Source organism: Benincasa hispida, chromosome 4, assembly GCF_009727055.1.
Source record: "Benincasa hispida cultivar B227 chromosome 4, ASM972705v1, whole genome shotgun sequence".
NCBI classification, from domain to species: domain Eukaryota; kingdom Viridiplantae; phylum Streptophyta; class Magnoliopsida; order Cucurbitales; family Cucurbitaceae; genus Benincasa; species Benincasa hispida.
The window spans coordinates 26,625,017-26,647,959 of NC_052352.1; the positions used below are offsets into that span (position 1 = coordinate 26,625,017).

At 32.6% G+C, this 22,943-nt stretch overlaps 3 protein-coding genes across 6 annotated transcripts; 2 read left to right on the forward strand and 1 right to left on the reverse strand.

Annotated features, from left to right (window-relative positions):
* The first annotated feature begins 421 nt into the window (after positions 1–421).
* On the forward strand, positions 422–6,063 carry LOC120075843 (protein ACTIVITY OF BC1 COMPLEX KINASE 1, chloroplastic). 2 transcript variants are annotated; one of them, XM_039029543.1, is made up of 14 exons: positions 422–1,002; positions 1,309–1,515; positions 1,976–2,065; positions 2,161–2,307; positions 2,436–2,600; positions 2,731–2,871; positions 2,956–3,135; positions 3,229–3,424; positions 3,524–3,651; positions 4,814–4,885; positions 5,083–5,195; positions 5,283–5,424; positions 5,506–5,575; positions 5,687–6,063. In XM_039029543.1, the coding sequence occupies exons 1-14, from the start codon at positions 715–717 to the stop codon at positions 5,749–5,751; spliced, it is 2,004 nt and encodes a 667-aa protein (XP_038885471.1). In that variant the 5' UTR covers positions 422–714; the 3' UTR covers positions 5,752–6,063. The 2 variants fall into 2 exon arrangements, with proteins under 2 accessions (XP_038885471.1, XP_038885472.1); XM_039029544.1 differs by having other exon boundaries at positions 891–1,026.
* A 1,936-nt stretch (positions 6,064–7,999) lies between these two features.
* On the reverse strand, positions 8,000–10,858 carry LOC120076613. 3 transcript variants are annotated; one of them, XM_039030491.1, is made up of 4 exons: positions 10,737–10,858; positions 8,760–9,818; positions 8,425–8,468; positions 8,000–8,284 (listed from the first exon to the last, which is right to left on the reverse strand). In XM_039030491.1, the coding sequence occupies exons 2-3, from the start codon at positions 9,605–9,607 to the stop codon at positions 8,432–8,434; spliced, it is 885 nt and encodes a 294-aa protein (XP_038886419.1). In that variant the 5' UTR covers positions 9,608–9,818; positions 10,737–10,858; the 3' UTR covers positions 8,000–8,284; positions 8,425–8,431. The 3 variants fall into 3 exon arrangements, with proteins under 3 accessions (XP_038886419.1, XP_038886420.1, XP_038886421.1); XM_039030492.1 differs by having other exon boundaries at positions 10,679–10,802; XM_039030493.1 differs by lacking the exon at positions 10,737–10,858 and adding an exon at positions 10,070–10,148.
* A 6,225-nt stretch (positions 10,859–17,083) lies between these two features.
* LOC120076359 (COP9 signalosome complex subunit 5a-like) lies at positions 17,084–21,037 on the forward strand. Its single transcript, XM_039030168.1, has 6 exons — positions 17,084–17,687; positions 18,090–18,371; positions 18,464–18,611; positions 18,722–18,804; positions 20,409–20,486; positions 20,597–21,037. The coding sequence occupies exons 1-6, from the start codon at positions 17,271–17,273 to the stop codon at positions 20,684–20,686; spliced, it is 1,098 nt and encodes a 365-aa protein (XP_038886096.1). The 5' UTR covers positions 17,084–17,270; the 3' UTR covers positions 20,687–21,037.
* Positions 21,038–22,943: the final 1,906 nt, after the last annotated feature.

Below are 22,943 nucleotides of genomic sequence, written 5' to 3' on the forward strand. Positions count from 1 at the left end.
ACAATTTTAAATAAATTACTTTCTTAGTTTATAAGCTCTTAAATGGTACTTCTTTTACGATATATTTTAAGTGGTATTTACAATGAATAGTACTATTAAATTTAATAATTAATTATATAGCAATATTTTTAAATGATGGTACATATAACCAAATCTATCAATATAATAAATCTTATCATTGATAGACTTTTACATAAATTTTATCGTCGATAAACTCCTATTAATATAATTTATCACTAATGAACTAATGAGAATTGTTGTAAATCTATAAATAAAATTTCAATTGTATCATATTGTCAATGCTTTGGACCGATTGTTATATTTATGATTGTTTCTAATTTTATTTTAAAAAGGTTTATGAGGTAATTTATGACATAATAAAGTTAGGAATTTCCATCTCTCCTTCTGTATTGTCTCTCTCTCCTCCATCCATCCTTTTGGTCCAGAATTTTTCAAATGTGCCGTACACGTAAGCTTCAATCCAGCTCTATCAATGGCTAAACTATTTCTGTGGAGGGGATCAATTAGAAGCTCTCGTAATTATGGGGTTCCCGATTGCCCACATCAAATCGCACGAATCTCAATGAGAAATCATCGACTTTAACTGATTTTTGAAGTTGATCGTTCGCTGTTCCTCTCCGGCGCCAAGCTCAGTAACTCCATTTTTCTTCTCATTCTCTAGATTTTAGGGTTTTGATTTTTCGTTCTTTGGATATGGATTTTGTACTTGCGAATTGCACGCATGCCGTTTCGTTTTCTGCAAAACAACGCAGCTTGAAAGGTAGGAGTTCGCTTGTGCGGGGAAGGAAGCAGAAGGTTTCTGTGATTCGAATTTCTAATTCTGCAGTTGAAGTCTCCCGTAGCAGTGCTGCAGCGAGTGGAAGAAGTGATGGTTCCGGTGAGAAAAAGGACTGGCAAGTGCCGAAATCTAGTACTGCCTTGGAGTTGCTAGATATCGAGCGTGGTGTTTGCATACCATTTCGCAAGTATTCTCCCGAGACAGTACGAATTTTTTAACAGTACTTTGTAAGAACTGAATGTGTTCATTACTTTTGCGTATTCGTGTCTTTCTTGTGAATTAGGCTGGTTTTCAGGATCTTATTCTTTACTGCATGACTGATGTTATTTCGCGCCATTGTTATTATCTCTGTGAAAATCTTGTGGCGTGATATGATGATAACAATTTGTTAGCCTTCTTTTGCAAAATTAGGTTGAAATTCATTAACATTGAATGTTTAGCATATGACGGCGTTGAAAAATAGTACTCAATTAAGCTTGTCATGTGTAAATGTTTGAATCTTATTTTAGGTGAGAAACAAGGTATTGGAATCCAGAGGAGCTGTCTTGTCTCTCATTTCTCGTGGTGTGGAGATAGTTTGGAATCTCGGATTATACTGGTCTATTTTGATGTATGACTACTTTGTCGGAAGGGATGAAGAGGTTGTCCCATTTCGTGCTCAGCAGCTTAGAAAACTCTTGTGTGATTTGGGACCTTCGTTTATTAAAGCTGGGCAGGTATGATGCTTTTAAATTATAGTGTATTTCTTGTCGACTTATGATTGTTTGCCTTTAATTGGTTCTGATCAAAATATCATTATCAATGGTTTTGTTTTGCTGAACGAAGTCTAAATCTGTTTTTATCGTAATTTTCTGCTATCGTGGTCTATCTGTTTCCTCCATTTACAACTTTTGCACCCTCCATAACTCAAGAAAGTGAACAGGATACCCTGAATTTTGTCCACTGAATTGAAAGCCAATATTTTAAGCTCCGTTTGCAGCTTGATCAGGATTTTTCTTACATTCCCCCCCTCCGGAGTATCCATGTTTGAAAAAATTACAAGTTTACTTTGAGTAGCCTATATTTCAGAAGTGGAAGTCCTATTTGTCATGTGTTCTAGAAAAGATATGTGCTCTGTCAAGCATACATGCCTTTTCAACATCTCAGGGCCATCTTGATCTTTCTTCCATTTGACAGGTCCTTGCCAACAGACCCGATATTATTAGAGAAGATTATATGAATGAACTTTGCATTCTTCAAGACGATGTTCCACCTTTTCCTAATGAGGTAGAATGTTGTTTTTAGCAGTTGATAAATTTGAGACATCCTTATACACGATCTTGCACTTTTCTGATAATTTCATGTGGTTTGGTATTGCCTAGGTTGCGTTCAGTATCATAGAAGAAGAACTGGGTCGCCCCCTTGAAGCTGTTTTTAGCAAAATTTCGTCACGGACAATAGCAGCCGCAAGTTTGGGTCAAGTTTACCGAGCTACTCTACGAGACTCTGGCGAGGATGTTGCTATCAAGGTTTTTATGTTTTTTATGTAATTAACATTATTGTTTTCCTCACATTGTCAGGAAGTTCATACATTTTAGACTGTTCATTACTGTTTAGAAGACCTTAGCCTCAGTATTATTATATAATCTGTCTGCAGGTTCAAAGGCCTAAGATCGAGCCAATAATTTACCAGGATCTTTTTCTCTTTCGTACGCTTGCTTCTTTTTTAAATGGCATCAGTCTACAAAAACTTGGGTGTAATGCAGAGCTCATAGTTGATGAATTTGGTGAGAAGCTGTTGGAGGAGCTTGATTATACTTTGGTATGTATCTGAACTGTCCTCTAGCAAAGTCGTTTTGGACCACATTGTATTGAAGCAACCATGAATTGAAAGCATGCTCCTGGAAGGCAAAATTTTTGTCTCACTGTTTAATACTTCTTTTCTAATGCAGGAAGCCCGTAACCTTGAGGACTTTATTGAAAACTTCAAGAATGATCCCACTGTAAAAATTCCTCGTGTTTACAAACAACTTTCTGGTTCACGGGTTTTGGTGATGGAATGGATTGATGGTATCCGCTGCACTGACCCACAGGTTTGATCGTTAATATGGTTTTTCTTGGTACATGATACATTCGGGTACTTCTTGAAGTATTAACAATTTTCTCATACAAACCAGGCTATTAAGGATGCTGGCATTGATGTCGATGGATTTTTAACAGTTGGAGTTAGTGCAGCATTGCGGCAATTGCTAGAATTTGGGTTATTTCATGGCGATCCCCATCCCGGAAACATTTTTGCAATGCGTGATGGACGTATAGCATATGTGGATTTTGGAAATGTTGCTGTCCTCAGTCAGGTAAGTTTTCGTCCTTATGGAAAATTGAATCAAATATATTAATTTCTCCCTTTCTCTCATCTTTTTTGCGGTATTGCTTTTTCTATCCATCAGCAAAATAAACAAATCTTGATCGATGCTGTCGTGCATGCTGTAAATGAGGATTATGCTGAAATGGCAAATGATTTCACTAGGCTCGGATTTCTGGCTCCTGGAACAGATGTTGCTCCTATCATTCCGGCATTAGAAGCAATTTGGCAAAATTCTGCTGGGAAAGGGTTATCTGATTTTAATTTCCGAAGTGTCACTGGTAACTTCCCTAGTATAGAACTTTTAAGTTCAACAAAATACCTATAAATCGAAGAATCACAACATAGAATTGCTATGATATCTGCTTCATGTGTTCCAGGAAAGTTCAATCAATTGGTCTATAATTATCCTATCCGAATACCTGAGAGGTTTTCTCTTGTCATTCGATCTCTACTGACTCAAGAGGGAATTTGTTTTACTCTCAAGCCCAACTTCAAATTTCTTGAGGTGAAGTTATATTTTACATATTTATTAGTTCTATTTCAGGTGCACATGCTAGAAAATTCTTATGGTATTTTTCTTTGTTAGTAAAAGGATGAAAATTTCTACTTCTATGACATTACGTTTCATAGGGATAGGGCTAGTTGATAGGCAAACATCTTATCTCAGTAATGAACTCTGTATATACTATTTAGTAATTGAGTGTTTATGTTGGTTTTACTGGATGAACAATTTTTTTCTTCTTTCAAATTTTCTTTTCTTAAGGGGATTCTCTATCCGTTGGCAAATATCTTTAAACAACTAACGAATAGAAACAAATTCTTGTGTAATGCATCTACTTTTTACTTTGGAGAAAATCGAGGGGATTGAAAATGCTTGGGTATCAAGTGGCTATCAGATTTCACCAGGTTCAGTATTAATACTGCAATCCTTTTAACAGGAAATGAGAATTGTGAATAAAAGGGTGTATTGTTGTCGAGAAATTTATGGTTTTCCCCAATTAGCACGACCGTGTTAACTTTTTCTTTGAGGCCTGACACAGCTACTATGAAAAAAGCATTCTGATAAAGATTGGATTCACGAGGAAAACGTCTAGAGTAGTTCCAACGATTGAATTAAGTGCGCTCTTTCATTTTCTTTCGGTGCGTGGAGGGAGCTCTGAAGCAATTAATTTCATTAGTTGCTTGGTCAACAGTGCACTAGGTTTTGTGAAAGACCCTTAGATGCTCTTCTTTAGAAAGTTGGTGTATGTTTCAGAACATTTGAGTGGTTGAAAGGGTCTTGATGGATTGATAGAATTGAATCTTTCTTTCGTTGCGGGGTGCCTTTACCAAAATACTTGAATACTCTTAAGCTACGGATCATGTCTATAAATATATAGTGCTTAGACATAAGAGAATTAGTTTCTTTTCCACTTCACGAATTTTAATTTGTTGTCTCTATAAGAAAACAGTTATATTAAATTGAAAGCAACGACCTTACTTGAACATGTTCCGTTCTATAGGTTGTAGAACTGTGTTCTGGAGTTCCAAATTGAAAGCAATTATACACTTCTCAACGACACCTTTACTTGCATTGCCTTATCCTTATATACTCCTTTCTCTTGTTAGGGATCTGATCTCAATCCTCGTGTTTACCATACATTTTTCTCTATTTGTTTTCTCAACAGGTTGCATATCCATATGTAGCAAAGCGTCTTTTGACAGATCCAAACCCTGCTTTACGGGAACGCCTCATTCAGGTTTGATCAACACTCCTGCTACCTAAATTATTATAAGACATTTTCTACTTTTTCTCTCCGATGGAGCTATTTTCTACTTTTTCAATTATTGCGCAGAAGTTCCTTTATAGAAACTATTTTCTACTTTTTCTCTCCGATGGAGCTATCAACTATTGCGCAGAAGTTCCTTTATAATCCAAGTTCTTCCTTTCTCTTAGGTTTTATTCAAAGACGGAATGTTCCAATGGAAGCGTCTCGAAAATCTTATAGTGCTTGCTAAAGAGAACGTTGTTAAAATGAGCAGCAACCCAGCGTTGCAGAAGAAGGATCTGTCTGTATCATTACACAGGCAGCTCTAGTATATGTTATTTCCAGCTATATACCATTAACTTGTTTCTTCTTGGACAACCTTTTCCAGGAAAGGTTCAAGACAAGTTGTGAATAAACTTGACCTCAAAGATACGATCAAAGATGGAGCTCGCCTATTTCTCCTCGACGAAGGAATCCGTCGACAGCTGCTTCTTGCTTTAACTGAAGACTCGCAGCTTCACGTTCAAGAGGTCAGTAATCTCCTTCCATTCCCTTCGTGATTTGGTTCTACTGGTTTAGGATGTACTAAAATGCCATATTTTTTTTTATAGCTCGTGGACGTCTACAGATTACTCGAAGATCAGATAGACATACCATCAATGGCTTTGGAAGTAGCCCGAGGTAGACCTTTACAACCATTAATCATTCCAAATCTTCACATTTAGACATCTAACTTATACGTGGTTGAAACTGAACATAACGTTTTTTCCCCACAACTGGGGCTGTCTGCAGATTTTCCAGCAGTCGTTCGGGACCTCATGTTGGCTTGGACCGAATCCGTTCTATCGGACAGATAAAGGATATATATATATAGGATATATATAGGCACGTATAGAAATACAATTTTAATTCATTTAGAAAGCCAGTACCGAACATCTTACATGTAGCTTTCTGCCATTTTACTAAATCTTTGAACAAGAGAACTTGTAAATTACAGGGAGGTAATGTATCTTTTTAGGCATATCATATATATGTATAGCAAACTGTTTTGAGTAGAGAGAGTTTCTTCTATCAGGAACCAAATTTTGCCATTTCTTTTGTAAGGAAAAAGGTGTATTTTTATTGTATAGCGAAATTGAAATGATATAAAATGGTGAATCTGGTTGTGATATTTGATGTACCAGTCAAGCTAGCTCGATCAGGATATTTGATTGGACAGAAGAACAATAGATTGAACAAAGACGAAACAACTGAGAAGGAAAATTTGACATAAATATTGTTTTGAACAAAGGAACTCAAATCAAATCGATACTAGAAACTAAACAAGAGATAGAATTCCATATTAAATAGATGACAAACAATTCCACATTGAATAGATGACAAACAATTCCACATTGAATAGATGACACACCTACAATAAGACGCAAATCGGATTTCTAGTTCCATTCTCTAAGATGAATTAATGACTTGTACAATTCATAAAAGCACACATGAAAGACGAACGAAAAACAATGATTTTGTCATTAAAAATGGCACAATCAATCACTTATAATAATTGTTCAAATTAGTATAAGGTTTATATTATTGCCTCTGAGATCATATGTTGTGATTCTTAACAAAAAAGAAAAGAAAAGAAAAGAAAAAGATGAGTATTGTAGTTATGACGTCAAGCTCATGGGTATACCAGGCCAAAACAAAAACAAGGCAAATGATTGTCCGTTTGTTTCTGCTTCAGGACAATTGAAACACTGTTTTTTAGTAACCAGTAACTACGGCCGACGGCATCACTTATAGGAAGTAAAAGCTCAGAACAACATGATGGAAGTGTCTTTTTCATGTGATTTACCCAATTTGTATTTCTAGGTTGACTTGATCAGAAATTCAGTCCCTGAATTTATTTGCTTTCAAAATTATAAATAAAATTTAGTCCGATGCTTTTATCATGCCATTCAAATTCATATATAATAGATCAATTATCTTTTTTAGTCAAAAGATCTACTAGAGATAAAATTGAAAGGACACTTTTAAAAGTTTACAAACCTCAAAATTCAAGGACTGAATTTATTATTTACTTGTCTTATATACAAATTTGAGTCTAATTCGAGTAAAACTTAATAGAATAAAAGTAAAACTTGTTTGTTAGTCATACTTGAGCTTGTTACCATTTGATTTTCGATTTTTTTATTTTTAAAAACTAAGTTTATAAACATCACCTCAACCTATTAATTCATGTTTTGTTTCCTACTGTCTACTAATGTTGTAAAAATCAAAATCAAAAGGAAAAGGAAAAAAAAAAAAAAAAAAAAAGAAATTTAACAAAGAATTCAAAATTTTCTTCCACGAATGAAATTGGGGAGAAAAGCACCACTTGCAAAAGCTATATGGTAAAAACGAAATTATTATCCTATAGGTCTTGAATTTTTCTTTTTCAGTTTTCAACATCTAGATCCAGCTTAGATCTGAAATATGTTTACATAAAGTGAAAAACCAAATAGAAACAAACTTATCAAAACCTAGTAATTTACGTTAATTTTTTTTATTTAAAAAAATACTTGAATTATAACTTGTCTATTATTAGAGTTTTACATGTGAAAAGACAAGTTTTTAAATTAAATATAAAAGCTACGAATACGTTTTTTTGTCTCTCTCTCTTTTTTCCCCCCACCTGACTATCTTAACGGGGGGAAATAGAAGCAAAAAATCATTACACAGCATTTCGGCCAGTACACCAAACTAGCATCAATTGCATCCATTCTAGTAAGAAAGCATTTCTTTAGAAGTTGACTTGTGTTTAAAGGGCAATATAATAATATCTTTCTCATTATAATTTTAACTTGATTCCCATCTAATCATTAATATCCAATGACACTGACCTCAGGCCACTCCCACATAAAGTGAAAATAACTCTGAACTTTAAAGCTAAACATAAGCCATCATAATAGATTGAAGTTGGGAAAGAAAGCAAAAGAATTTCGGATTCAACATCGGAGTACAGAACAATATGAAAGCAAGAGCAATGTTTTAGAATATCGTACATGATAAGCACGGACTCGACGCCAATCAAGCATGTTGACAACCGTAAGCGGGATTGCAAGAATAAGACAGTGATAAATGAAACAAAGGAACAAAATTTAGATCAGCTGTACACTAACTAAAGCATCAGTTATCATCAGTTTGGCGCCTTTCAATCCATTTTGACAATATAATGAGTAAGCAGAATACATCTTAGGACAACCCCATAAAAGAAACCAAACAAAAATAAAAGAAAGAAAGAAGCCAGCATAATGTAAGAACAAAAAGTTTAAACATTACATAATGTAACATGAATTTGAGTACTTTTCTACGTCTAAATGGTTCGTCTATTTCCTTAACTCCGCCTCATTTTCAACACTGCCATAAATCATAAGAAAACAGGAGAAAATATTTGTGAGACAGGAAGGAGAAGAAAATAGACCATGCTTAAAGATGTCCTGTTGAGTATTAAAACAGAGACAATACAAAAACAGTGCAGCTCATAGGAAAATGCATACCTAGTGGCTAGTTGTCGTAAAAGCGGGAGCGACGTCTCCTGGAACTAGGGATTGGTGAGGAAGATGAATTAATCAAGTTAGAACAAGAAACTCAAATATATCGGTATAATGACATCTAAGCTAAACTGTAAAACTTGTAGAGCTAAGAACTAGATGCAACAAAAAGAAGTCTCATCTAATTCATAAATGTTATAACGGTTCATTTTGTTTAGTTTTCAAGGTTAATTTCAGCCAAAACATGTCAAGAAGTTCCATGAAGCCCCACGAATAACTAGTTAAACAGAGATACTTGAATAGAGCTCAAAGGAGATTTGAAGGGGAATGCATTTTCTCACCTCCTGTGGTTGGAACTACCTCTAGAAGAGACATTTGTACTCACAAGTTCATCGTCAATTTCTTCTACCCCGTACTCCGCAAATTCTACTGAGGCCACAGAACTATCGTCTGAATTTGACAAGTCATTACTCGAACGACGTTGTCCCCTTCTTGTATCACCAATTCTTGACCTCCTTCGATTTCTTGAGTTCCTAAAATTATCGAACACTTGATACAAGATACAAGAGGTCCACCAATTGCCATCATCCCCGGGGAAATCCTCAAACTCGTCTCCACTTTCATCATCTCCATATTCAATCACGTAGTCTCCAAACACCACCCCACGTGGAACTTCTGAGTGAATGGTACTTAAGACATCGATGATTTCAGAGGACTGCTGAAAATTTTCCCAATCAAGTTGTCGAGCTGGATCGATTTTTGAAGGACGAGCATGAGGATGTTCCAACTGAGCATGTTGTTGTAATTCCAAATATGTGCCCATAAATCTACATTGTTCTTCCTCACAATAACGCTTCTTTTCATCCAAATGTATGCGGGCCTCATCAACCACCTTCCATCCACTAACATCTCCTCTACACAAAGGACAACATAATTTGCAATCATCTTCTGGTGCAACTGGTTCTGTGTTTAGTGGAGAAACTACATCAGACGTTGATGGGGGAGTAGTGTTATGTGCATTTTTAAAACGATCGAGACAATTCGAGTGTAAATGGTCCGTGTCACACACAAAGGGGCGGCATCCTTTGTTATATGATGCACATTGCAGAAGTACAGCATTATGGGGAAAATCCAAGCATATCGAACAAATCACATCATCCCAATTAGAACCAAACTGATTACTATCCATGAAAGAGATGGGAAGTTTAGCTCACTTTCATAGAAAAACTCAGTGAACGAGTAGGAACTATGAGCACCTCAGTTGAATCTAAAATATTAATCAAAGAACCAGAATCTAATCACTGATCAACCAGGCCCAAAATGATACTGTGCGAAGACAAAATAATACACCGAACACATTTAGAAGGCTAATCCTTGAACCATCATAATTATCTGCACATCTGGACATAACAACAAAACTTGAATTAGGTAACAATCACTAAATGAGATTCCGGATAAGAATCATGCAACCAAGAATTTTAATTCTACACTCTCGGTACGAAAACTTCAAATGAACCAAACTTTCCAAAATTACGGAACATAAATTCTTACAAATAGCAACACGACTTTCTACTTTGATTTCCCCAAAAACGTGATCCTTTATATTCCCTAGAACTCCTTATCCAAAATTATACCGAACGTAAATTCTTACTAATAACTTCTGCTTAGATTTCTCGATTAACAAGATCTTTCATCTTCCTTTCAACTCTTCATGTTCTACACCACTGGAATAAGAGTAAAGACCCAACCAGCAATCAGATTCCAAATTTCCATTTGTTCCATTCAGTCCAAGTCTTTAGCAGACAAAAATCCAGGCAGAAACCACTGATTTTATCACATACCCATCTTCTAAAAAGAATAATATCAAATGACATTTATATTTGATCTTAACAGAGAAACAGAGAAAGAAAGTTAAAAGAATCCAAAAGTCAAGACTGTATAATATCATGGCCACCTACCAAGGTTGAAAAGGCCATCTCAACAAAATCATAGTCAATGGCTGAGAAAAAAACAAGCAAAAACAAAAACCCGGTCCAAAAATGATTTGTTCAATGGGATTACTCAATCACCAACAAACCTATTGGTTCGCAAACTCGACAATTAAAAGCAAAATGGTTTTCTGAAGATCAGTACAAGAAATTTGGCGACGAAGTCAAAGAAACAAACACACACAAATTACCAAGCGAAAACATAAGAACAAAGAATCAAAGAACAATAAGTTCAGATAAAGCAAGAACAACACAAATCCAATCCAAATCACCTGAAAAAAAGAGCAAAATTTCTCAAAAAAACATGGAAAACCCAGATGGAGATGAGACCTGAAAAAAGAGAGGCGGAGACTTTTCACGCAAGAGAAGAGAGTATCTGCAACTTGAGCCTGGAAAAAGGGTGCGAGTAGTCAGAAGGGTGGGGAGGCATGTTCCTCTTTATATATTTCTTTTTCTTTTTTAACCAATTAAATTTATTAATTAATAATTATTTTAAATGACAATCGACTCATTTCAGTATATTTGAAAATAATCTATTAAAATATTAATTTCATTCCTAAATTTTGAAATTCCTTCCAACTTTGATTTTTATACTTTTAAATGTTTAATTTTAATTATTATATGTTCGATATTTAAGGATAAATTATAAAAATACCTTTAAAATATTGTAATAGTTGTAATTATATTCTCAAAGCTTCAATTGTGTGAAAGTTAAAGATTTTTGTAGAAGTGTTAAAATTAAACTCTCAAACTTACACAATAGTAGAAATTATAGTAACTGTATGAATTTGACGGTTCATTTTTTTTTATCATCTAAGATCCAATTTTTATAACAATTATAAATTTAAGTGTCTAATTTTAATAAGAGTTTAATTTTTACCGTTGAAAGTTTGAATTGTAATTACATGTATCATCCGCTTAATAGTTTTTACAAATTACCCTAGATTTAATATATACTGATTATTTATTGTTGATCCATTCTTTTAAAAAAATATCCATATTGTATTTGCATGTATGAAAATTATTACATTATCATTATTATTTAACTAGTTTTAAAAAATAGCTTTAATGGAGTAATTTTAAAATTTATTAAAAATATAATAACTAAAATTAAATGAAATGGAAAATATTAAAATAATATTTTAACATAAAAAATATTATTTGAGAGAAAAAATAAATTTGCCGTTCCAATGCAGAGTCCGTATTGCTTTCAGACAATCGCTATTGCGAGCTGACGTGGATAGTTGTCATTATTGTAGAGAGTTTGTTTTGTTTATTTATTTATTTTTTTTATCTTTCATGATTTCTTGTGGACTCAAATTAATTTTCTTTTTATAAATAAAATAATCGGAGAATAAAGCGACACCGTCGTAACCTTTATTATTAAATAAATAAAATCTGACGTCTCAATATTTTGCAAGAAATATAGAATAATATTATTATTCAGTTATTTGTCTATGTTTTATATTTAATGAAGAGAGCTGTGTTTCAAAAAAAAAAAAAAGAAAGAAAGAAATCAATGAAGAGAGCTTTGTTGAGAGAAGAGAGAAGAGAGCTTTGCAGTAAGACGCAAAACGTATTCTCATTCACCCTACGCTTTCCTAAAGTAATTAAATTAGACTATCGGTTAGTTTTTCATAACTATTTTTCATTTACGTCACCTCATCGTAATAAAAATTAGTGTAATCTAATGAAATTTATTTGATTCATCAATTATAAAAAATAACAAATATAATTAGTTTTTTATCGCATTTACTTAAAATTATAAATTTTCTCACATTTATTGTTGTTGTTAGGGTCATAGTAAATATATCGAAATTCATACTTTTTCCTCTAGAACAATAATAATAATAACAATAATGGTAATCGTAACGATAATGATAATGATAAACATAATTTTCAGACCCAATTGGATTTAGCACGCTCCACGCATTAATAGGTTTGCATTTTTTATTACAAATTTGGAAGTGGACCCCTATCAGATGCAAAATACAAGTGAATAAAACCAAAGGTAATCAAATGGGTCAACTTTTCACATTATTATTGATTTATTATTTTTTTACTAGAGTAAACGTGGCCTATTATTATTGATTTATTATTTTTTCACTAGAGTAAACGTGGCCTTACTTCTATTTAAAATTCTTAAATAAAAGTTTACTTGATCTAAAATTCTAATAAAGTAGCAAACACAAAAAAAGGAGTTAGTATTTGGATTCATCCCTTATCACACTCATTTCCATGCATTTTATTCAATCATAAAGTAAATATATATATATATATATATAAAAAGAGAGATATAGGTAATAATTTGTGAATGGAAACTTGAATGACCAATATAAAAATGGGTGCAGTTCGGGATGCATCTAATTAATATTAAAAAATCCATAAAGAAGAGAAAAACAAATGAAAAGAAAAGATGTGAAAATCAATCACATTAATAGAGTTAATACTATCCACTTGAATGTCTTTGGTCCATGGAATTGGGAAGTCAGCATTGGAAAGTAGGAGTATTGAACTCCACTCCTTGTTTGGTCCAAGGAGTAGATGAGTCTCACTACTAAAAAAACATTAATTTTATATCTTATCAACTTCTTACATTATGGACTAAAATTTCACAATTTCCTATACTTCAGTACTTCTTATTCTTCGCTATTTTATTCCTCACCTCAAATATCCCCTTTGATATCAACATTTATCCCTACATTACATTATTTTTGTCGTTAAGAGGTTGTCTTCCTAGTTCCTCTACAAGCATGAAAAATCGTGCATTATTCAATTTTTTTTTTTAAAAAAAAAATATGAACAAAGGTTCTAAATTGAAAAAGAGTTTAAAACAAGCCTTTTGAAAAGCATGCATTAATTGTTTGAGAATGAATTTTAATAGAGAGTTTAAATTGAATAGATGGAAATTTAGAATTTTAACTGTCATAATTATACATGTACATGGTTAAGACTATATTTCATGTACAGTACCTTTTACAATGTAAAATAATTAAATCGTGACTGTGATTTTTAAAAATGAAAATTTGGGTTTGTTCTCTTATAAAATTGTAGAAGTTTTATGTTTATGGAAGAAGTATTTGAATTCACACGTTAATTCAAGTAAATTTATTTATAAAAAAAACCAAGAGTTTTATTTTTTTAATTTTCAAAATTTGTTTTAGATTTTAAAAATATTTGTTAGGTAGATAAGAAAAATAAATAAGTTTATAGGGACAAATAATAATTACAATCTATATTTTTAAAAGCAAAAAATCGAAATAGTTATCCAATTTAATATAATTTAAGTTATTCCTTTTAATAAATCTGTGATTTTAATTTTTCTATTGTATTATAATATTTATGATTCATTTGCATGTGGAACTCCATTGCTCAATATCCAATTGGATAAACAAAAAGGTACAATTTCTAAAAGCAAAACTTACATTATATGAAATGTCCTTTATGACCCTAACCAAATTAACACATATCACATCATCATAATTCGTAACTCATATTGTACTTCTAATAATTGAAAATTGGTCAATTGGTAAAAACGAGTGATGTGAAACTATGTAAAGCAGTTTATAAATTGACCAATTTTCAATTATATATATATATATAGCTTTTTCAATTTTAGTTTGTGCATTTATGAACAAATAATAAACATTCGAAAATATACAAATTAAAATTTAACAATTTTTAATGTAGAATAATTAATATATTCGTAAATAAGTTTGTTTATTTTTATATATTTGAAAAACAATTCAAAATCAATGAGTAATAAATAAATTCAACAAGTTATTAAGACATTTGAACTAAATGAAAAGAAAAAGGTTTCTTTTTAAGTGAAGGAAAAAACATAAACTAACTGATTAAGAGCCGGTCTGAGCCTTATTTTTATTGTTGTACAAATACAAATTTTAGTTATATTCTTAATGTTTTGATGACGATTTTAGTTTTAGTTTTCTTTTTTAATTTATTAATTATAGGTTTACGATGGATAAATAAACACTTAATCAAGTTTTAAAAACAAATCATACATTTTCAAAAACTAACTTTTAATTTTAAAAACATGGCTTAGTTTTTGAAAACTGAAAAGACCATAGAAAACAAAACATAAAAATTTATAGATGAAAGTAGTATTTATAAGTTTAATTTTCAAAAACCAATTTGTTATCCCATGAAAATAAATATTTAAATTTGTTCAATTTTAAACTCTAAACTTTAAAGATGGTATTTTAGTTTCCAAAATTATCAAGATATTAGTTTCAAGCCAAAATGAGTTTAACTCAACAATAATTGACATGATCTTTCTCTCTAGAGGTTGAAGGTTCAATCTCTCGTCCCATAGTTGTCATAATAAAAAAAATATTTTTTAATTTCGATTGAAGAACTAAATAAACAATTATTTTTTAAAAAAATAAAAGAAATAAGACCCCGTTCGGTAATCATTTCGGTCTCGTTTGGTAACCATTTGTTTTTTTATTTTTATTTTTGAAAATTAAGCATATTTCATCTACATTTCTTACAATAATTTGTATATCTCTTAAATACAATTGTTGAATTCTTAGACAAATTCCAAAATAAAAACAACTTTTTGAAAATTACTTTTTTCAATTATCAGAATTTAACTTGTTTTTTATATCATTGGTGAAAAGTAGATAACAAATAAATAAATTTAGAGGTGGAAATAGTGTTTCATAGGCTTAATTTTCAAAAATAAAAACAAAAAACGAAATGATTACCAAACGGAATCTTCATTTCTTGTTTTTGGTTTTTGAAAATTAAGTTTATAAACATTACTTCCATCTCCAAATTTCTTCATTTTTTATTTTATTTTTATCAAGGATTTAAAAAAACAAGCCTAATTTTGAAAATTAAAAAAGAAGTAACTTTTAAAAATTTGTTTTTGTTTTTTATACTTGGCTAAAAATTGAACCATTGTACTTACAAGAAATATGCAAATTATTATAAGAAATGGGGATGAAATATATTTAATTTTTAAAAACAAAAAATGAAAGTCCGATTTGATCACTATTTGATTTTTTATTTTTGAAAATCAAATCTATGAGACTACTTTCATTTTCAAATTTCTTTATTTGATATTTTCTTTTTACTAAATTAATACAGGTTCAATGTCCCACATGCAATCAAATGAAGGTATTTTCCATCTACATCTTTATTTGGTAGACAATATACAAAATGAAAAAGAACACAGAAGACAAAATAAAACATGTGGGACATAGAAAACTTTCAACATAACACAAAGAAATAATAATAAAATGGGCAAAATGAATAGAAAACTTAAAAGATTATTGTGGTAGTTATGAAAAAAGAAAAGAAATGAAATAGAATAATAATAAATAAAAAAAAACATGTCAACCACAAAACTTAACCATGAGTGCTTATCATATCTATTTTATTTTATTATTATTTTTTTGCACCTAATTCAAAATCATTTTTAAATAAATATTCATACTTAAAAGAAAAACAAGGGGTAATTAAAAAGGATGAAGCATGCTCTTCTTTATTAGCCTTTATTTTTTTCACCACCAAATTGAACAAGCATGCTTCGTTATAAAGGCAGGAACTAAATGCTCTTTTTTGTCATGGACTACACATTCTTGCTTTTACTAACATCAAAATCTAAATTATTTTAAGAAAATGATGACGTGGGTTTCAATTTTAAATTTAACACATAAGCACTTTTTACTTAACAAAAGTGTTTTTTTCTTGATCAAATTAAATTATTTGATTTATATTTATTAATTCGTGGCAAATTGATTATAGCTCAATCGATTAAAGTATCATTAATATTTAAGCTGATTTGATTTTTCATCCACGTTTATAATGTTGTACTTTGAAAAATAATAATGATATTGAAACATGTAATGCCTAGTTATATGTCTAAATCCTTATTTAAGTCTTATATTTTCATATTTATTATATAAAAAAAATGAATGGAATTATTCCAACCTTCAACTAAAAAAAAGGGACAGTACAAACCAATCTATATATATATATTACAAATTAAATGTTAGTTTTGTCTATATACTCTTAATTTTAGTTTATTTTAGCTTTTGAACATTTAAAGTGTTCATTTTTTTTAGTGAATAATTTAATATGTTCATTTTGGTTCACATACTTTCAATTTTTGTTCATTTTAATCTTTAAATCTCAAAATTTAAATTTTAGTCCTCATACTTTTAAAAAATATATTTTTGAAGATTATTTGCAAAATTTTAATAAAATTATATATATACCGTAGAAACCTTTAACACTAATTTGTAGTTATGTTTTAAAAAAAATAGTAAATAAGGTTTCATGTTAAAATTTCATTTGTAAATTGAGATAGACATTAATGAATGGACCAAAGATATTTTTGAAAAATATGATTCAAGAAGATATTTTAAAGGTAATTAATTTAAAATAAATAAAATTTTTCTTATATATATATGTATCGAGAGAGTTGAAAAGGTAAATTGGGTTAGATTTTTTTTTTTTTTTTTAAAACAATAGCTCATTTGTAAAAAATAGAAAAATTTAGTCTATATTTATTTAGCTATATGTAGAAAACCCTTTCATAGTTAAAAATGGGCCGGCCTACATGAGCCCAACAACTATCTGGGTCGAGCCGAAACCTAATGGGCCATGATGCCCATTCAAGTTCATGTGTTTTGGCGGTGTGAGGAGAAAATCTAATTTCCTTGGTCACTGTAGATTGGGGGAATTCCACTCGCTTCTCCTTCAACACTGCCATTGAAGAAACCCCAAATTTCTTCCACAGAAATCAGGAAAAAAGTATCGAGGAATCTGAATTCAGACGAAAATTGGGAGCATTTTTCTTCATCTTTTTATCGTTCGTCTTACATTTCGAGACGAATGGAGCCGTTTCCGTCATCATCACAAATAGCTCAGAAAACCTGGGAGCTTGAGAACAATATCATCTCCGTCGATACTCCTCCGACCACCTCCAAAGCTTCAGATTCTGCCTCCGATGCGATATTCTACTACGACGAGGCCGCACAAGCCAAGTTCCAGCAGGAAAAGCCGTGGCAAAATGATCCTCATTACTTCAAGCGTGTGAAGATCTCTGCGCTCGCGCTTCTTAAAATGGTGGTCCATGCACGCTCCGGCGGAACTATAGAGGTCATGGGACTTATGCAGGGGAAGACTGATGGAGACGCTATTATAGTCATGGATGCCTTTGCTTTGCCCGTCGAAGGTACCGAGACTAGGGTTAATGCCCAGGCTGATGCGTACGAGTATATGGTTGATTATTCTCAGACGAATAAGCAGGTTTTTCTTATATTCTCTTTGAATTCGTCGTTTCTGATCGCTTTTTTCTTCCTAATTAGTTGAAAATATATTTCTATGATTTGGTTCGACAAGTTTCATATACGCACGTATGTTATGTATGAGAGTCTGGGTTTATTTGGCATTGTTGAGCGTTTCATTGAAGGAGTATATACTGAAGTTGAATGCATTTTGTCGTTTATCCTTATGTTTGTTTTTGATGTGCAGATATCTAATTTCGTTAAATTTCTCACATCATAGATCCAATGCTGACGGTTTTTGAATTTCTCGAGTTTCTTTAGAATTGATAAATTTCCTACATATGTAGTAGTGAAGTGATGTCGTCTATCTGTGAATTCCTTACAAGCTTCGTAGTCTTTATATTATGGTTCTCTTATGACTTAGGCGGGGAGGTTGGAGAACGTTGTAGGATGGTACCATTCTCATCCAGGTTACGGATGCTGGCTTTCGGGTATTGATGTTTCCACACAAATGTTAAACCAACAATTTCAGGAGCCATTTCTGGCCGTTGTAATTGATCCTACAAGAACTGTTTCTGCTGGGAAGGTTGAGATTGGGGCTTTCAGGACCTACCCTGAAGGATATAAGCCACCAGATGAGCCTGTTTCTGAGTATCAGACCATCCCACTGAATAAGATTGAAGACTTTGGTGTGCATTGTAAACAGGTTTCTTCCCTTGATCTTTCATCTTCTTAGATTTCCTTAGTTTATTTTTCATTGGGTACACGCTTTTCTTAAACTTCTACATGTTATTGCAGTATTATGCGCTTGATATCACTTATTTCAAGTCTTCACTTGACTGCCACCTCTTGGATTTACTTTGGAACAAGTACTGGGTTAATACTCTTTCTTCTTCTCCTCTCTTGGGTAATGGAGATTATGTTGCTGGGCAAATTTCAGATTTAGGTATCATTGTCTTCATCACAACACATTCAATTTAATATTTCGACTCAAATCATTAGATGTGATCTGAATTTTATATAATTCTTTTTAGTTGTTTATTTTGTGCTTTGCAGCTGAAAAACTTGAGCAGGTGGAGAATCAGTTGGCTCACTCCCGCTTTGGGCCATTGATAGCTCCTTCTCAGAGGAAGAAGGAGGTATTTTATGTCATTTCTCTTATTCTTTCTTCTTCTATGTATACGTAGAAGCATACACAGCTCTCTATGGTACATGCATCCATCTATTTCCTAAGCTATAAAAGATGATCTATTGTAATTTGTTCTATAGGATAAACTATGCATATTTTGTATCCGATCTTTTAGGCTATAAACCACATATTACAGTAACTGAGGGTGGGGAGAGAACAATTCGAGACCTTTTGATACTGATTCTGAGTGTTCATATTGGATATTTTAAAGTTTAATTTTACTTCTCAGAAATTATTCCCTTAGATAGATGCACTCTTCGCTACTTGGCTATTTTGTACTGTGGTTGGCCTTTTTATTCATTTGTTGTCCTAGGTATCGAGCATAGATTAATATCTATATTAGCAGCAGTTTTGCTTTGAATTTGAAATACCTGTTATTTCTTTAGACTTTTAGTTCAACCACATGTGGGTGAGGATTTGAATAGTTGCCTTTTGGTCGAGGATATAATGCCTCAACAAATTGAGCTCTGTGTGTGTGTGTTTGTGAATATAAAGAATAAATAACTGATTCTTGCGACAGTTATGATATCAATTGGTTATATTAAAATACTTAACTCAGGCCCAAATTGGCATAGCCTGTTATTTCTTTAGACTTTTAGTTCAACATGTGGGATGTAATGCCTCAACCAATTGAGAGTTATGTTGGGGTTAGCCAAGTAGAGATAACCAATTGATATCATAACTGTTGTAAGAATCAGTTATTTATTTATTTATTTATTATTATTATTATTATTTTGATAAGAAACATTTTATTGATTAATGAAATATGGGAAATCCAAAAAGTCGGAAGGCTATTACAAGAAGCATCTCCAATTGGAGACTATATAAGATAAGTTGAAATGATTAAAAGCGTGCTTATCCTTTATTCTTTATATTCCCAAACACACCCACATACTAGAAACCAACCTCCATTTAAGAATAAAACTACAGAAAGGAGGCCATGAAAAGAAAAGGCAAAAAAAAAAAAAAAAAAGGGAAAAAAAGAAAAAGAACCAAACAAAAGAAGCCACCAAGAAAGGAAATTGTTGTTTTGTCTTTTTAGGTCTGACACAAAGATTTCGATTAACCAAGTTTTTCTTGGTTGGACACATTACTCCATTCACCAGTTTTATGCATCCTATTCTCTTCTTTTAGAAGTAGGTCCTTTTATCCCCTGCGTTGGAAATTATGCAGAGCAAATTGTTGTGTTACTGGTTTGTATTGGTGATGCTAGTTGCTAGCACATCCATGTGTACTTTACGATTTATGTTTATATTATCCTTTTGTTGGTACTAAATGTATGTCCTGTTTTGGCAGTGTCGAATTAACTTTGACATGTTCTTCTGTTATGTGGTTAACAAGAATTCTCTCCTTTTAAATTCAACTCTCACAAGACTTTTGGAACAAAAAAGATAAAATGAAATTGTACTTCTTTAAATTTGTTAATGGCAATGCACAACACACTCCCTCTAAGTAAGCTAGTTGCTCTACGCAAGATTCATTTTGACACCCAAATGAACTCTTGTTCGTTCATATACAAGCATTATGTTTTGTAATTTGATCCTCCATTTGCAGGAAGATTCCCAACTTGCTAAGATCACTCGTGACAGTGCAAAGATAACGGTGGAGCAGGTTCATGGTTTGATGTCACAGGTTACTCGCGTTACCCTCCATTCTTAGTCTGCATGTTCATTTCACAAAAGAGCATCTCAAAGTTGCACATTATTCTCTAACCGCAGTTTTGGTACCTTTTTCTTGCTTAGGTTATTAAGGACATCCTTTTCAACTCAGTGCGACAATCCAACAAATCCCGGCCCGAGCCATCCGGTCCGGAACCAATGGTGGAAAGCTGATGTTCCAAGCTTTTGCAAGTCCAGGAGCTGATGAAATTATAACATCCTGATGCTCAATGTCTTCCTACGCCACAGCAATTAGTAAGAGAAAGATGCAGATGCTTGTGTTCTTTGCTGGGGCATGTTTGTTTGATATTTGCGCTCTTTGTGCAGCCATTTACAGAGTACTGAGATTCTTCTTTGGGTTGCCTTAGCTTAAGAGCTTTTAACGGACGGAATACTTCTTACTATAGTTTTTTCTTTTGTTAACCGTAGACCAGGCAGTTCAATTCACTTCTCTGCTTCTTATTGTTGAAATTTAATCATCTAGTGCCGAGCCTCTGCGGGCTGCAGTTTTTTTTTTTTAGTCCATGTAAACTTAGCCACTAACTGCAAAATCTCATACCATTAACAGGTATCTGCTCACAATTGGGTTATTAGAAAAATCAGCGGTAAAGTAAAGAAAATTGCTTTATTATTAAACTGCGTACAAAATTTCAACAGTGAATTGAATGCATCTATGAAACAAAATTGCGTTTTTATTTGAAATCTTATCAATTTTTAACCAAACATACAAAAGTTAGCAAGATGATAAAATTTAAAATTTAGTTCTTCAAAGTTATTGTTATTATTTTTAATAAGATACTTCATGAATATATTTTCACAATAAATAAAATAGATCTTCATAGATATTAAATTGTTTAGAAAAAAAGAGAAAAGAACTCAATAGGAAATAATTTTAAGATTTATAAAAAAAGTTTAAATTTAAACAATTAAAATACACGAGCTAAAATAGACAAAGCAAGGTTTAAAATACAATGATAAAAGAAATAACATTTTAACCCAATATAATTTATAAATGTTGGGAATGCGACCAAAGTCCCACATTGGTTAGATAAGAGTAGGATCGTGGGTATATAAGTGAGAATGACTATCTTCATTGGTATGAGACCTTTTTGTGGTGAAACAAAAAACAAACAAAGCTAGGAGGGTTATCATAAGGGTAAATCCAAAGCATGAACGATTACAAGGATGTGCGCAGCTTGAATTTAACTGATTACCTTCCTAGACAAACCAACAGGATCGATTCCAGAATCGGTCCAATGCTCACTTGCTCCATGTCCTTCATTCTTTGTAGTGTTGCAACGCTGATGTTTTTGCCCTCAAGCGTTGGTGATACAACTTCGGAGCGTCACGACGCTTGGAGTAGCGTTGCAACGCTGGGTCAATCCTCGTTCCCTCAGTAGCAATGATGCTCGATGGCTGATCATACTTGGTGGAACTCGATGGTATTTTGGTCTTTTCAACTCCTTTGAAGTCCGGATGTTCAAATTAACTCCAAATTACTTCATATTAATCCAGTTCTTCACCAAATGATTAATTCAACATCTTGATTGTTCGGTATCTACAAAATAGGAAAATAAACACATAAAATCTATTAACGAGCCCAAATTAAGCTAGAAACAATAACTCTTTTTTAGAACAATAACTCTTTTTTAGAGCTAACATTGATAGTTTATTTCGTGGGTTTTTCTCCAACTAGCGAGTTTTCTAGCTTTTTTGGATTTCTCTGCTTCAAGGTAAGATTTTTTCTATTCTTTGTTGATTATTGCATATATTTGTCGAATGGTTGAAAGATATCTATATGGATTCTTTCCTGTTTTGAATGGGTTGGAGGATTTGGGCATTTTGATATTGAATATATGAATGAAATTGTTGGGATTTTTTTATATGCAGGTGAATTTTTGTGTGGTTGTTAAGAGTTTGGAGTGTTTTTTTGGGTAAGGGTTGAGAAGGGGTTGTGAGAGTTTGCCTAGGAACCAAATTTTGTGAGCTTACCTTTTTGTGGAAATCATTTCCATGGGTCCTAGGAGAGTAGGAAGAAGGGAAGCTAGTTTTGGTGGGCATGGGCTACACCAAGATCCAGTTTTCGAGCACCCTAGGTTTAGCTCTCAAGAGGCCCTAGATAGATACCACCACGTAGTGCCTTCTAGAAAGATTGTCCCAGAGAGAGCCTTATCCCTAGAGGCCGACTTTTACCCACATATCACTATTGCTATAGAGCAAAGGGGGTGGGAGCCTTTGGCAACCCGTCCTGGCAAGGCGGTTGTCCCACTAGTTAGAGAGTTCTATGCCAACATCGACGAAGGTAGGGACTATTCATTGGTGAGAAGCATTAGGGTTCCCTTTTCATCGTCTCACATCAATGAAGTCTACAGTTTACGTGACTTCAACGATGAATACAATGGGTTCTGTTCTCAGCAGTTCTCCAAGGAGG

What these genes read in the sequence shown, in the direction of transcription:
- LOC120076359 (XM_039030168.1), top strand. Translation starts at nt 17,271, where the DNA reads ATGGAGCCGTTTCCGTCATCATCACAAATAGCTCAGAAAACCTGGGAG. An exon ending in TTGGTGTGCATTGTAAACAG is followed by an intron (nt 18,372 to 18,463) that starts GTTTCTTCCCTT and finishes ATGTTATTGCAG; the next exon opens with TATTATGCGCTTGATATCAC. An exon ending in CTTCTCAGAGGAAGAAGGAG is followed by an intron (nt 18,805 to 20,408) that starts GTATTTTATGTC and finishes CTCCATTTGCAG; the next exon opens with GAAGATTCCCAACTTGCTAA.
- LOC120076613 (XM_039030491.1), bottom strand. Translation starts at nt 9,607, where the DNA reads ATGGATAGTAATCAGTTTGGTTCTAATTGGGATGATGTGATTTGTTCG. An exon ending in GGTAGTTCCAACCACAGGAG is followed by an intron (nt 8,469 to 8,759) that starts GTGAGAAAATGC and finishes ACCAATCCCTAG; the next exon opens with TTCCAGGAGACGTCGCTCCC.
- LOC120075843 (XM_039029543.1), top strand. Translation starts at nt 715, where the DNA reads ATGGATTTTGTACTTGCGAATTGCACGCATGCCGTTTCGTTTTCTGCA. An exon ending in GCAAGTATTCTCCCGAGACA is followed by an intron (nt 1,003 to 1,308) that starts GTACGAATTTTT and finishes ATCTTATTTTAG; the next exon opens with GTGAGAAACAAGGTATTGGA. An exon ending in TCCGCTGCACTGACCCACAG is followed by an intron (nt 2,872 to 2,955) that starts GTTTGATCGTTA and finishes CATACAAACCAG; the next exon opens with GCTATTAAGGATGCTGGCAT.